This window comes from Chaetodon auriga, chromosome 2 (genome assembly GCF_051107435.1).
Source record: "Chaetodon auriga isolate fChaAug3 chromosome 2, fChaAug3.hap1, whole genome shotgun sequence".
NCBI classification, from domain to species: domain Eukaryota; kingdom Metazoa; phylum Chordata; class Actinopteri; order Chaetodontiformes; family Chaetodontidae; genus Chaetodon; species Chaetodon auriga.
The window spans coordinates 8,304,426-8,319,534 of NC_135075.1; the positions used below are offsets into that span (position 1 = coordinate 8,304,426).

The 15,109-nt window shown below is 42.6% G+C and overlaps 2 protein-coding genes across 2 annotated transcripts; both read right to left on the bottom strand.

The window, feature by feature from the left end:
- Window positions 1-1,114: 1,114 nt before the first annotated feature.
- Window positions 1,115-6,617, bottom strand: LOC143334013 (ADP-ribosylation factor-like protein 8B). Its single transcript, XM_076752478.1, has 7 exons — window positions 6,236-6,617; window positions 4,628-4,708; window positions 4,436-4,509; window positions 4,068-4,161; window positions 3,682-3,749; window positions 3,140-3,210; window positions 1,115-3,020 (listed from the first exon to the last, which is right to left on the bottom strand). Exons 1-7 carry the CDS (start codon window positions 6,356-6,358, stop codon window positions 2,971-2,973), a joined length of 561 nt encoding a protein of 186 aa, XP_076608593.1. The 5' UTR covers window positions 6,359-6,617; the 3' UTR covers window positions 1,115-2,970.
- Window positions 6,618-11,569: 4,952 nt separating this feature from the next.
- LOC143330858 (N-acylethanolamine-hydrolyzing acid amidase-like) lies at window positions 11,570-14,656 on the bottom strand. The gene is made up of 11 exons (XM_076747621.1): window positions 14,288-14,656; window positions 13,710-13,874; window positions 13,490-13,613; window positions 13,285-13,375; window positions 13,098-13,183; window positions 12,839-13,011; window positions 12,681-12,743; window positions 12,531-12,597; window positions 12,374-12,402; window positions 11,937-12,006; window positions 11,570-11,835 (listed from the first exon to the last, which is right to left on the bottom strand). Exons 1-11 carry the CDS (start codon window positions 14,509-14,511, stop codon window positions 11,818-11,820), a joined length of 1,110 nt encoding a protein of 369 aa, XP_076603736.1. The 5' UTR covers window positions 14,512-14,656; the 3' UTR covers window positions 11,570-11,817.
- Between the last annotated feature and the right edge of the window lie 453 nt (window positions 14,657-15,109).

Here is a 15,109-nt window from a genome sequence, read left to right on the forward strand (position 1 = left end):
CTCATTCAGAATATCAATAAATACAGACGCAATATAAATAGTAAATAATAGAAAGACATTCTGGCAGTGGAAACGGTCCCTGTGCCTCTGAGCAGGCCACAGCACACAGTAGAAATACAGAATGGTTGTTTTTCATGCGCTGGGGCTTTTATTAGTATTAGCTCAGTGCTCATGTGTGCAGACACAAATTCATCAAGTCTCTACCAGCTGTTGAAGTCACTGACAGCTGATCCAGCTGTGATCAGCTGCCGCCATCATCAGACACGGACGTGGCTTCAGGTGACGCTTCAGAGAAAAGTACGTGTCATTTCTATAAAAACAGATTTCCTCGTTTCTGCTCTGCTTGAGGGGAAAGGGAAGCGAGGGAAACGCGGACGCAATGAAGACTCACAGAAGTCGGCTGTGGGTATAAGCCTGACATTGGTCGACAAGTTCAGCCAGAATTCTTCTCCCCTTCTGCTTTCTGCGTGTTACTGTTTTCAAAGTCACCGTCCGGACGTGAAAGCACAGCCTCAGAGTGTGTGGAGCGTAGACACTGCCTGCACACTGAGAGTCATATCAGATATTGACATATGACTTTTACTGTTTTATATGGCGTTTTTCGTTTGCAGGGGTTTAGTCATTTTAATGCCAGGGGACACCTTCCCATGTTCCACCAAAACAAGCACCCTGGAACCATTTTCAGAAATACAAGCAAACCAGGGCATTTTTTTCCCTCCAACAAAATGTTACAGAGTTCAGCCAGACCTCTCTCCAACACTAAAACAAAGTGAGGATAGACCTGACTATACTAGACTAGACCTACTAGTGTGACAACAGCTGAAAACTGAGCTGGAATCAGTCACTTCACTCATATACAGTCTGTACAATTCTACATGTCTAAGGTTGACTTTGTCAGACCTGCACAGAAACACTGATCTATAATAATGACATCATAAAAACATGGAAGCACCTTCATGATGCACCAAAAGAGAGCTTCAAGGAAAACTTCACAGCCTGTGGATACTCAAAGCTCCCACCCTTTCATATTATCCTCCCAAAGTCCTCTGCCACCACCTAGTGGTGCTAAACTGAACTGACTGCCTTGCAAGGAATTTGGATGCCACACTTGTAATCCTTAAAAATAAAAACAAATTTATTAGCAATCACAGGGAGAGAATGCATGACATCTACAGGAGCATTTGTGGGAATAAAAATGCTAACTTCTTATTTACAAAGTCTGCAATTGAATGTGAATAAGTACAGCACATGCACAAACAAATTGCAAATAGGCTATATTATTACACAGGTAACAAAGCTTTGCCCAAATTACCCACACAGTCACCCAAATTTTACAGCCCCTCGCTGCTGCTGTGGTCCCAACAATGGACATTTAGGATTACGACGATCACCAACAGACACAGAACAACATATGAGATAACAGAGCTTGTGATGGATTTGGAGACATTACGGTGAAATGCGGAAGCCACGCAGGCCTACACAAAGTATTGTCTCTGAAGGGAGAACTCATCCTGATCCAGCAGCACACACATAGAAAGACAAATTAAATAGATCAAGACGCACTGGCCAAGCAGGGGGCAGATTAATTTACAGTGGTCAAACCTGTGAGAAGTCATTGTCTTGTCGCTGAAAGGAAAAGTGTCAATCAATACGTCACTTTGAGAGGAGACAGCGTTGTCCTTGGACTGCTAAGGCTTGCTAAGGGCGTGGCACGGTATGGATGACATCAAGCATCCAACGCTTTGGACTAATGGACTGTCTTCTGTTCAGTCATCATGACTAACACTGGCTTTCTGTTATCCTACCCGAAAAAATAGGGATTATGAAGCAGATACTTGGACACACCCATACCGGGTTGTGACATTTCTTTTTTTTTTTTTCTAATCCTACATCAACCTGAGAACTGCAAGCAAAGGTTAACCCACCTTTCAAGCTACATACGAGTCACAGGCTACAAGTGAAACATCATTCAAGTTACCCATTGGCCAAAAAAAAAACAAAAACCCATTCACCTCTCATCATCATCCATTACTTCATTCCTCATCTTCTCATCATTATTACAGCACTGTCTTTTCTCAGACATCGTAATGTTTTTATGTGATTACAAAACATAAAAGGAGAACGTGGAGGGGGGGTGTTAGGTGTAATCAAGGGATTTATGCTGTGTCTGTACCAAGTGTTTCTTGTTTTATAATAGTGGGTTAGAAGTTGCATTGGGCAATAAATGTCTGATTGGAACACTCACTTCGCCGAAGGCACTTAAAAGTCTGCTGACCTATCTTAGGATTTTGCCTCAGACACAACAACCACTCAGTCTTACCTTCTATTCATCTTTAGTTTATGTGTAAACTTTAATTGAAGTCACTTAATAAAATAGATACTTTCATACGCCAGCAAATAAAATGCAGGCTACATTGCTAAGAATTCATCAGGAATTGAAGGCATTAGCACAAGCAACCATCACTGTTTGGCAAATAACTGTTAAAAAACTACAATCACAACCTTGTGACGTCAACGTCGGACGCTGACAGGCAACAGAACGGATGTCTGCATGTGAGATTAGAGGAGCTCCATCCTAGTGTAGCCAGGGAACAGTACACTGCAACATCATTAGATTCTTGTGGCGGAAGGAACAGAAGCCATTAAAACAAACAAACAAACAAAAAAAACTCCATGATGTACACAGACACAGAGCAAGTCCATAATGTCGGGCGATAAGGCATGATGGGTAGGGACAATCCACCTTCTAGCACAGTACTCAAACAACTTTTCAAGACTCCAGATAGCCGGGGTGGCGGTCGTGCTGTACAGGGGCTACACATAATATGGTAGTGTACTGGGTGGTGCAGGTGGTGACGGTAGTGAGCAGGGAGCTGGATTACTTCACAGAGGCAGTGGAAGGGATGGCTGTCAAGGACCCATGACCATTAGGGGGCTGAGGCCAGAGCTGCGACTGGTGAGGCTTCAATTTCAGCTTCTCCGTGACTTTGAATGCTGGATGAGCCACTGCAGTGTGATGTCTGCACAGCGGGAAAACAGGAGGACATTTTTATGATCTCAGCAGGTCCAAAATTTTTTTTAACACTTGCAATCTTTGAGGGTGGACGTAGAATCATTTACACACTGATTGGCTCTTTACCTATATTGTCTTTCTCTTTGCAGGACACCGAGTAGCAGCAGATCTCTCGGTCCTGAATGGCAGATAGATTCCTGACAGAGAAAAGGTACAAAGAAGAGTCGCATGGTTCAGAGCATTAAAACAAAAACAAAAAAGAACTAACAGCTGTATATTATTCATTTGTGAGACGACTAAATTTGCACTGGGGCTTCTTGATCCAAATACCGGTTAAGAATTACAATTCTGTCTAAAAATGTATCACATTATAATTATTGAACTGAGAAGCTGCTACCTGCATCGTTTGTACACTGCTCTTTGCTATCAAGAGTGGGGAGATAATGGATTTGTCACATCACAGTGAATTTTGTATTTTGCCAACATCAGTGTCAGAACTCAAAGTCACCTGCACCAGTGGGCCCTAACTATTCATCTGTATATACAGTGAACATGCTCACACTGCAGGCGGTCACATTTATCGTGAACGACATATGACAGAAACTTTACATCTGAAGTAAGTCCTGACGTTTGTTCCAGATCATCACCAAAAACAGTCAGTGCCTCACATTTTTTCAATGAGTTGCTTCTCATCAAGTGCGTTGGGTAGGTCACGTTTGTTTCCCAGTACTAGCACCTGAAATGAAAAAGAGAAAGGGCGTATTAATATCCAGCACAGCAAAGTACCAGCATTACTGCACAGCATCAGACAATTTAAAGGACTTCTCTTAACCATGTGCTTCAGTCATCACGGTATCCTTACTGTCAGATCAGATGATCACTTAGCGTAATGACGTCAAGCCCGAGTCACTGCAAGCCATTAGCTGCAGTGATTGCTGAGTTTATACACTGACTGTGACCGGAGTCACTACACCCTCAGAAATCAATGTGAAGAACCAAGTTGAGGCTGTAGTATCATGAGCTTTTGGGCTAAAGATCACAAGCGGCCTCTTACAGGAATTCCTTGTAGCTGTGGTTTGTCTAAAAGGTTGTGCAGTTCATTTCTGGAAGCTTCTATCTTCTCTCTGTCTGCTGCATCCACCATGTAACTGCAAGGGAGGAAAAAAAAAATACTACTTTAAATCTGATAAGAGTACAATTTGTGTTTCACTCAACCAAAATTGAATAATTTATTGAATAATTACAAACAAATAATATATTACATGGAGACGACTACATGGACATACTGAATCAGCATTGTGTTTCCTTTGTGTGTATAGTTTCCATTTAGTTTTTCAGGTTTCCAGCGACCTTCGAAACCCAAATAGTAAATGTGTGGCCACAAACACCACAGGAGAAGTAGTGGACTGTCTATAAACTTACACAATAGCATTGACTCCTCTACAGTAGCGCTCCCACATGCTTCTGAAGCGGGGCTGTCCACCTATGTCCCATATCTGAGGCGAGAAAGCACAAAATCATAAACAAAACAGCAGCACAGCTCTAGGCAGAGCAAAACTGATATCATTTGAACAGTTAAAGCATCCAGCAGGACACTTTTGCTTGTTGGCCTACCTTTATTGTCACATTGCCTTTAGTGACCTTCCGCATGTTGAAACCGACTGTGGGAATCATGTCTTCACTGAACTGGCCTGACTGTAAAAGACAAAAGGGGGCACGCTGGTGAATACGGCAAGTTAGCTTGTGAAAAAACAGACATCAAGTGAAATTCTAAGCCCTGAATTAATGTTACAAATACTGCAGAGTTTCTAATCTGTTTATTTTCTATCTTGCATCGTATACATTTGTGTACTAACATTCGGTATGAATCAGTGTACTCACATACAAATCTGTTCATACCTATTTTAAGCATGATTTCATCTGAAAAGGCAGGCAGATGTGAATCGTTTCTGTGCTTGACATCAAAATCAATTAAGAAATTATTTGATTAAAACCAATTTAGGCTGCTTGAAGCCTCAAACCGAAAAACCTGCCCTTTTACTCTGTGAGTGACGTTCAGATGATGCCATCTATGCATCAGCAAAGATCAGTTTGCAGCCAAGCTTTCGGCTATCAACCAGTGCTTTGTGTAACCACACATTCCACAAGCACCAAGTGCCATACGAGCCATTTATCCTCAAGGTGGGATCACCACCTTTAAAGCTGATGTAAACTGCTTGTATACGCACTTCCCACTAAGAGCATGAGGAGCATGATCAAATATTTCAGACATGCTATACAACCTGTATAGCCTCGGTTGTGTGACTGGCCTGGGCCCAGTCTGTGTGAAGAAGAAGGCAGCTTTGTTCAAACCTAGTTACAGATCACCTGACATGACCACAACAGAGCCGGAAAAAAAAACAAAGTGTATTCTTGTGATGGATCCAGGAGAGGGGGAGCCTACAGGACTGTGGCCTACGACTTCTTTCTTCTGCCGATCACAGTGCGGCATCTCACCTCGAAACACGAACAACACTGGACCACAGAATATAACTCTACCCAGTCACGGCTGTGGCAGGCAAAACAAGCAAGACATATCAGCAAAGACGGCAAAGATGCCAACACCTTACAAGTGTAGCTACATGCATAGAGGCGTGTTTCTGCTGGGAGACAGCATAAAAAGGAGCCACTGCAATACTGAACTCCTGCAATGGGATACTCCGAGCAAATCTATGTATACTATATTTTCATCTTCCACGTATTGTGATGATACAGACAGTTGGCAGGCTGTGGCCATGATGGATCCAGGCCTCGTCGCTTCGGTACACCCAAGCTGGATGACGTAGACAAGACAGACTGTTGACAAAGTTGTCTGGTGGCCCGTGGTGTCAACATCTCCCTGATGTTGACAACCTGGTAGCTCTTAGAAATCACTGACAAGCACGCTCACATGACCGCTTTCATGAGTAAGACGCCAAGAACTCCGTCATTCTAGCTAGCCAAACAACATCTGAGTGAAATCGTTACGAGTGTTTGTAACGCAGCTATACGTGCTATTTTAGGGCGCCAACAGTATCCAGTCATGCCGTCCAATGCCTGAATATTTGGAACAATAATATTTAAATGTCGTGGCAATTAAATTAAATTTGTATAATATTCAACGAGACCTTCGTCCACAACCTCTCCCAGGTAGTAGCCTGGGCCCACACTGACAGTGCCTGCTTGCTAGCTAACGCTACTTACTGCTATCACATTGACGAATGTGGTTTTTCCGGAGTACTGAAGTCCCACTAATGTAAGCTCCATCTCTTCCTTCCAAAAGAGGGACCTGAACCAGTCCAAAAGCCTGTTTATGAGAGCCAGCATCTTGGATGTCACTGTAGTCGCAGTCCGCTGCGGCCGTCTGGATGTGAATTGGCTAAGAGTCTACACAGGAAGTAGCCAGCTGCTTTGTCATATCATGTGATCGACTGACAAGCGCTGCTGGTTCTGCGTGTCTGTCGAGAAGTACGTGAGACTCACGGGAGCGCGCGCAGTGACAGCGGAAGCTGACTGACGACGAAAACTGCGCTCTATTATCAGCAAGTGTATACATATATAGTAGTGGAACGTTCTAGAAACACTTGTTTGGAACGTTCCACAGGTAAACAGGTTCGTTGGTAACAGGTGTGAAAAGGGCATCGTTCACAAGTGAGGATGGAGGAGTGAGGATTCACCACTTTGTTTACTTTTATGTATTTTTATTTATTTATTTATTTATTTATTTATTTGCCCTTTAAGGACACAAACATATGTCTTGCAACGTTTCTATCAAAGTAAAGTGTGCAAAAAGGTTTATTCACTTCTTTATTTAATTCATTTTCACCATTTGTTCCCTCTTTAAATGTCACGAAATAAAAGGAAAGAAACAGACAACAAGAAAACTGTCGATCAAATAGTTCAACTGTATTTCCTCCACATGGAGGCTGCTGTGTCACAAGACTAAGTCGAAAATCAAACTGAGAGAACTTTAGTTTGTGGAAAACACTATATGCTGACACATCTTGCCCCTTCATTTTCAGAACTCATGACACAAAGAAAATTCACACTTCCTGGACAGACTTGAATCCACCATGACACAGAAACAAAGCACTGCCACAGGCTGAGCTAATGGAGGAGATCAGTAGTCTGAGTTCATCTATACTCACTCAAAGGTCTGACTCATTGCTGAGCCACAACATGCTTCCCAGCGTTCTCTTTTGATTTACTTGCAGTGGTTTTATTCATCCTTGTTTCATTATTTCATTTACCTTATTATACACTACTGTTCAAAAGTTAGGAATCCCCTGAAACAAAGGCTTGATTCTGTACAGTCAGATGGCTGAGAGGACTATGTTCAATATTTCATTTTTAAAATCTATGCTTGATGTCGGAGGTCTGCCTCAAAGTCTAATCCCATTAGCTGTCATGAAATAGTATCATCCTTGTTCAGTTTGTTAGGCTAATTCAAGCTGGGCTTTTTACAGTAAACTTGCCTGAGCAAATGAAACAAGAACCATCACTGTGTTTGCTGATGCTGAACGTTTCTTTGAGTGAATGTGAAAGCTTGTGGACAGTATTTTTTTTTTTACATGTACGTAAATTCTATTTTACACAGCGTCCCAGCTTTTTTGAGATTGGGGTTGTACAATCAAAAGTGTCAAAGGTGGCAGACAAGTCTATCTGCGCTAAAATGAGTGATCTCTCCACTGCTATGCGGGTCTCCACAACTTGACTTTGGAGCTGATATTTCAGACGAAGTTTGGACATTTCCAATGGAAGGGCTCCATTCAACATCTAGACATGTGTTATTACAATTTAAGATAATCCACAGACCTAATTTCTCAAGAAGCAAACTTGCTCAGATGTTCTCAGGAACGGACCGAGGTTGCTCCCTTTGCTTTCAAGATAAAGCCACGCTTGATCACATGTTTTTCACATGATGTAGGGCCCCCAATACACCCTTTGTATGCCCCCTAACCCTACCTCTACCCCAAACACACACACACACACACACACACACACACACACACACACACACACACACACACACACATGCACCCTACCCCACTACACCCCCCTACACTGCAGGCATATTCATATAGACACACACAACTACAATTACACTTTTGTGGAAATTGCACAGGCTTACACTCTTTTTCTGGAGACTTACTCTAACCCTAACCTTAACCACTGGCCCAGAAATCAGCTGTGTCGGTGAATATCTACTTCATATCTAAGTTGCACTTGTTGAATTAGGGCACCACCTCCACCATTCGGAGGGAAAAATAAAGAAATCAGATTCATCAGTCTTATTATCTGAGTTGTGAATTCCTGATACATTAATGAGGCAGGTCAGGGAATTAGGGTGTAACAATGTGGAGACTGAAAAAGAATTGATTTATTCTGTAGGCATTTTACCTCTTATTATATCATTGATATAACCACCAACAGCTGTGGCTATAGAGACCTGCAGATACTAGTAAAACAATATACATGTTTCTATATGTGTAGTCTGGCATCTGTACACCAGAATTCTCCCTCTATCCTCCTGCATTAATGTGCTATGGGAGTTTGTGTATTCTTGCAAAGTAAGCCTATATTTTATTATCATTTCTTTTATTAATGTTTTCAATTTGGGCAACACACAGCTAATGTGTTCAGTTTGTTTTCTCACAAGGGACCAGGCCAGCCGCTGCTTTTTACCTTTTTTTGATGTTGTTTTGTTTTGTTTTGTGCTTTATTTGTTTCCTAATCCCAGCTGGCTGTGCCCCATTATATTTGTATTTGAGGTTTACCTGCAGACTAAGGCTTTAGTAAGTGCTGGGCTCCTACTGTGTGTTAAGTTTTTGGATGGTAATTTCAGTTAATGCAGGTTGCGTTCTTGACACACTGCTCCTCTCCATGGTGGGAGTCCACTGGGTGACACTCTATCGTGGTGTGTATGATAGAATGTAGTGTATTATAACAGGATTTCTTATTATTCATCTTCTCTGTCCCTCAATTGTGAACCAAATGACTTCATCTTCTCTTTATTCAGTCGTAAACATTCACTACCTTAAAGCCAAATGACTGACTATGTCATTTGATTAGGTGTATGTATGTGTTAATCTGCAGACCATGACACCATGTATGTACTCATCTACTGATTAAGGGAACATCCTGCATGATCAAAGCAGCTGATTGACCATTGTCCTGACTGAACAATACATTATGACATGCCTGTTGTGCTGACATTGTTCTGACAGTAATGTCATCCTATTTACAAGATGATGCATTGTATACAACCTGACAACTTTCCCTGTTCTGGGCTCAATTCTTGCCATCTCACTTGAGGCAGAAAGGAGGACTACGTCTGCAGGTGTAAGAATAAACTCCCAGAAAGACAAAGAACGACTTTATGCTCTTTAACATAAAATTGCAAGAACAGTATAGTGTATGGTATAACTCCTACTGGTATTTAGTATTGTGTAGGGCAGTGTGCATGAACACACCCAACCTGACTGCATTGAGGAGAGTGAATTGTATTAATTATATCTCTCTCCATATAAATAGATATATGTAAGTATATTTTCAACTGATTTTTGCTTAATATATGCCTTCTGCTAATTGTTCCTGTTCGAGGAAGCCATAGAGTTGAAAACTGCTCTAAAAGGTTTTGAGGGCATTCTCCGCACAACATGTGTTTTATACATTTTTATCCATGTGTTGAGAAAATGACTGTTTCTGTAAATGTGTGGAGTGATATAGTGGCTGTTTCTGGCTAAACAAAAAGGACCTTACTTTCTAACAAAAAGGTCCATCTCTGTAGAGATCATTTCCATAATGTTGTCAGATAACATGAAAGAACAATCTGAGCCTGTCAAAAGCAAAAACAAACACTGTCAGTGGCTGTGGATTGCAGTCCGTTTGGCAGCTGCAGTGTTCTTGCTCAATACTGGACCAATTTCAAAAATTGCTGTCTCTATTTGTCACACGGGAAAATAGAGCCCAAAAACAGATAGTATTTGACCAGAATTCCTCCCCTTTGTCTTGAAATCTTCCAGGACACTTGGACTGACATCAATCTTTTCTGATGGGAACCCTCATTGGGAGATGCAGTCTGGAGTGCTCCTCATGCCAAAATTAACCGGTTAGTTAGCAGTTATGAAGCTACCCTGCATGAAGGAAGTTAAACATGTCAGCTGGTTGGAGTAAAGCTCAACTTGTGCAGTAGATGCACTGACCTAGGAACTTTAGAGGAACACAGCTGGAGCATCAGAAGCTTCAGAGCCACCAGCAAAGGCCCCTCATGAGGAAGCAGCAGCACTAAGCAGGAGCACAGGAGCAGCTTGAAAGCATTTGCCATTTGTGCAGCAGCATCAGGATCTTGGATCCGCTGTCGTCCAGGCATTTTTCACAGAGCCAGCAATGCCTGTCTCAGGCAACTCATTCCAGTTCTGGGGAGCCAACAGACTTTGGTTTCCCAGCCTTGCTGCCACTTCCTCTGTGCCCTCTGCACCAGCGTAGAATGCGAGAGACTGTTTAGCACAGTCTCCAACATTGTGGATGAAAAGAGAAACAGACTAACAGCAGAGCGAGCAGAAAAGCTCATTTTCATGAGAAAGAAGCTGCCATTGCTGCTCAGGCTGCCACCCACACAAACACACTGCCTCGGACTTCCCCACAGGTAGACTTTACGGAAGCAGTGAAAAGACAACAGCTCAACAAATGAATGACTGCTTCTGTTATTGAAGCAAGGGAACTGTCAGAAAAAAATGTTTCATTAGAGAACACGTTTCATTTTTACCAGTGTGGTGTCACTACGTTTAGACATAACTCTGATTCCCGTTTACTTTGTTTTTATAGTTTTGTATTCACACTACTTGAATTGTGATTTAACTTTATACTTCTCCATTTCAGCTGCTATATTATTTCACATTGGAATTTAAATTCCTATTTGCACTAAATGCTTACAGAGAGTTCTGGTTCTTGTTTGTTTTGAATGTGTTGTTCTTTGCAAGCTACTTGTTTATAGCCTACTACTAATTGTGATTTAATTTGTCAAGTTTATCTGCTAGTGACAGTAATTTATTATTGTATTATACCTTGGTCTCGGAGAATACTCAGTTCTGATTGGCTCCAGGGTGTCCATTAACTCCTGATAATGGACACCTACAAATAAGATAAAACTTTATTGATCCCATGCTGGGGAGGTTAAGGTGATACAGCTAGTAAGTATTGAAAAGCAAAACAGCTAAAACAGTGACAATAGAAGAGTCAAGAGAAGGAGGAAGCAGGATAAAGCACAAAAACTTTATATATGTACATTATGTACAAATTATAGAAATACTAACTGCCATAAAAATATGTTTGCTCTCTGGGGCTCTATGAGCTGATGGGACTTAGAAATAACTCCTGCTGCCAAGTTGTACTTCAGGTTTGTCCTATTTACTGGAGGAGTGAACATGAGACATTGTAATGAGTGTTCCAGCTATTAATCAAGCCTTCAGGAGTGTACAGGGAAACTGAGTTTTGGCTTGTGAAATACTTAAATGACTCAAACTGACTGCAATCATTAAAGCAACAAACATTTTATTAAGCTTGATGTTTAAACTGCAGGTACAAGGTGACAAAAATGATCATTGCTATTTTTCTATTATTAGAGGCAGAAAAGCACTGTGACCCTCCAGATCCTTCAGTCCAATTCCCTTCTACCGATTATATAATCTTCACACGATGATGAGTCTGTCCACGATCATGATATTCAGACACACACGCACACTCTGCAGCAAAAATCTGCACGTTGGCCGACTGCTCGATGCCTGTCAGTTCAGTGTGCAGCCCTTGAAAGAAGAAGTATGAATTTCAGATTTTCAGGACAAATTGACTGAGCGACGAATTGAGACTGCAGACATGTATAGACATTAAGATGTAATGTAATTACCTTCGGCCTGACAAGCGTATTGTACTTCTCAGGGGCTGCTGTGCTCATTGTTGTGGTGTAAATGGTAATTCTGGCAACATAGCAGACAACAGATACTATCAAAGGTCATGCAAAACAGAAACTTCATTAAAACAAGCTACATAAAGGCTCCTACAAAAATCTAAGAATAAATAATGAGCATGTCAAAAATAAGGCCGTGGAGCTGTAGGTCATGTCCTCTAAATGTTTTGACTGAAACTCAGCTACTGCTGTTCTTCATGCTAGGTGGTCTGTGCTGAAGTATGGTGACAAACAAAGGCCTACTGACAGTATTGCTGAGGTGGGGCAAAGGGGACAGAAACTGCTCTGCACAGTCAGTCGCCCCATCTCAGCAACAGGAACAGTCATGTGGTTGAGACACAAATGAGAGCAAGATGAACAGACGACGTTCTGCTTACCCGTTACACACTGGAGTCGTCGACAAAACCTGCAGGGCGAGACGCTGTTACAAATCCATACGTCGTCTCTGACGTTCACAATGAGCAGTATACTTTTCCTCTTAGCATCACGTGTACTTTGTTCCACAGAAATATCGATTTATTTGTCCAGACTTGCCTGATAAAGAGTCTCCATGTTGATGTGAGCTTGGCCGGTAGCATTCAGTGCTTTGTTTGCTGCGTCTCTATGAGATGAACACATCACAACAGCTTAATAACAATAATAGTAACAGTATTGCGGGTGTAGCCGTCATATGAGATGACTCACCTTCGATGATCCCAGGCTGGAGGAGGAAGCCAGTGGTCAAAGTTCGTCTCCACTCTGTACCATCTAAAACAGGAACACACAGTTCTCTGTTTAGGTTCAAGCAGTGCGTCACACAGCCTGATGCACCAGAGTCTCCTCAGATGCTTTATTCTGCCTACCCTCCGTTCAAAGGATCAAGGGGCCAGATATCAGCGGGGCCCATTCGGTCTCTGGTGATGACGGCCCCTTCTCCTGCCCGCACGCCAGCCACGATGTAATACACTCCGGTGATGATGGGGATTTTGGACAGACGCATCACTGCATCCTGAAAGTCCTCTGCTTCCTCCAGCGTCTGCATACGTTCCAGGCTGTTAGTCAAAGTTTCATTTCCACACACAGTAACTATCTTCATTACACAAAGTTCTGCAACACACTCACCTCCCTCACCAGCCAGCTCACTGGGGATCGCCGAAAGAGGAGGGCAGACACCACATTCTTCCACCAGTTCCACCAGTGCTCACTGCCTGATGATCACAAACAAACACGGAAACAAAGAGACACAATAAGCTCTGGTAAAAGCAGCATTTCTGGGCTTCACGGCGGCTGAGAAGCAGTGTGGTCTTACCCCGCTGGTCGCCAGAGACACTGAACTTGTTAGGACTCTGTCCTGTCCACAGACCAACGTAGCCTGCAAATGAGGTTCCACGATACGCCACCTGAATGGGTGTGTCAACAAACAACCACAAAAAGAATCCTTGATCAATCCTCATTTGAGTTTGAGGAGGTTCCACAGTAATTTAGTATTGAGGTGCTATGAACGCACACTGTACCTCTCCATTCTTGAGGAAAACTATGTTGACAGTCAGATTCCTCAGAATAGGATGTGGATAATCAAGGTTCCTGCCGTGGTACACGTGCCCATTTTTGTCCTGAGCTACAATGCTTGTGCAGAATCTAGGAAGGCATAAAGTTTGTCTGCATGCATGAGAGGGCTTTCACTTTCACCGAGTTCTACTATAAATGTGTAATTAGACTCGAGCTCAGACATACGCAGAAATTTCATAGGCAAAGTTGAGAATGATGACGTCTGACAGGCTTCCTCCCATGTGTGAGGCCATCCCGCGGATCTCCCCGGCATACGGCTGAGGGACGTACTTTTCCAAGGCCTCCACGATCGGTGTCACCGCCTGATGCACCCATTTAGGAACTGTGGAGCTGACAAAAATCAAACGAGAAGAAGAAACGTGGCGTCACTGTCAGCACAGAGCTCACCCATAAGTTAGTTTCCCTGCTGATCCAAAGCTGACATAAAGTGTGATAGTAATAATAACCATAATGTGTGCTTTCTGTCAGCATCTTTTGCTGTTTGTGGTGATTATACTGCAGTTCACCTTCCTCTTTGTTTACTTCCGCTCATACTGATACAGAAAGTGAAAGTGTGGAATCTGTAGCTGTTAGTTAACAAAGAGGATTTAGGTTTCTACCCTGAAAATCTTACTGTCAAGAGCATGTTTTTGCATCAGTCCTATGTTATTAAAACACTTTAGCTGTAGACGAACTAAATAACTAATAGTTAACTTCTGCAGCAGAAATAAACAGGATGTTTCGTCCATTGCTGGATAACTTACTCAATGACCTCTGCGGCGGCTTTATTCAGAAAGTCAACGTCAAAGACTTTGGTCAGAGGTTCCCATCGCATCTCTGGGTCTTCATCCAGGCTGATATTCACCGTGGGTGGCGCGGACTCTGCCTGGCACGACACCACGAGTCCGAGCAGCAGCGGCAGCATCCTAAGCGGGCCGATCCGGGCCAGCCGCGGGCCGGCACTGCAGGCGGCGGGACCCCGCTGCATCGCTGCGGTTCAAGTCTGTCTGTCTGCGGACACACAGAGGCTGCAGGCAACCTGCAACAAGCCTGCTACAAGACACACCAACGGTGCGGGTCAGTGTCAGCAGCAAAACTACTTGGAGATGAGCTCAGCTGGGACGAACAAGAATGAGACTTCCGCTCCGACTTTTTCCAAAATAAAAGCTGGCCAATACAAAGGTCACACAGTTCGCACAGATATGTGGCTTACGCAAACCAATGACTTTCAGGTGAATAACAATGACAATAAGATATGAAAAGTACAATATTCACCGTAAAATGTAGGCGAATATCAGAGATAGAAATAGAAATACTCAAGTAAAGTACAAGTATGTCAAAACTGTACTTAACAATTTTGAGTTAATGTAATAGTCTACCAGTACTACTTGTACTACTACTACTATCATAAAATGTGTATATGTATATATAGCTGCATATAATAATAATAATAATAATAATAATGATAGTTGCAGTTGTAATAATCATTTCTCATGATATGCAGAGCGTACAGGGTGTTAAGTAGCACAAGTGTTGGATGACTGTCAGCCTGCCCACAGTGTTACAGGAAGTCAATGACAGGAACC

Bases quoted from the DNA above. Each gene is read 5' to 3' on its own strand.
- LOC143334013 (XM_076752478.1), bottom strand. From the start codon at position 6,358: ATGCTGGCTCTCATAAACAGGCTTTTGGACTGGTTCAGGTCCCTCTTT. The intron at 4,709-6,235 runs GTAAGTAGCGTT...TGTCTTTTACAG, and splicing joins CATTCGTCAATGTGATAGCA to TCAGGCCAGTTCAGTGAAGA. The intron at 3,021-3,139 runs GTAAAGAGCCAA...CCCGCTGTGCAG, and splicing joins CAAAGAGAAAGACAATATAG to ACATCACACTGCAGTGGCTC.
- LOC143330858 (XM_076747621.1), bottom strand. From the start codon at position 14,511: ATGCAGCGGGGTCCCGCCGCCTGCAGTGCCGGCCCGCGGCTGGCCCGG. The intron at 13,875-14,287 runs GTAAGTTATCCA...GATTTTTGTCAG, and splicing joins GCCGCCGCAGAGGTCATTGA to CTCCACAGTTCCTAAATGGG. The intron at 12,403-12,530 runs GCAAGTCTGGAC...CTCGCCCTGCAG, and splicing joins ACATGGAGACTCTTTATCAG to GTTTTGTCGACGACTCCAGT.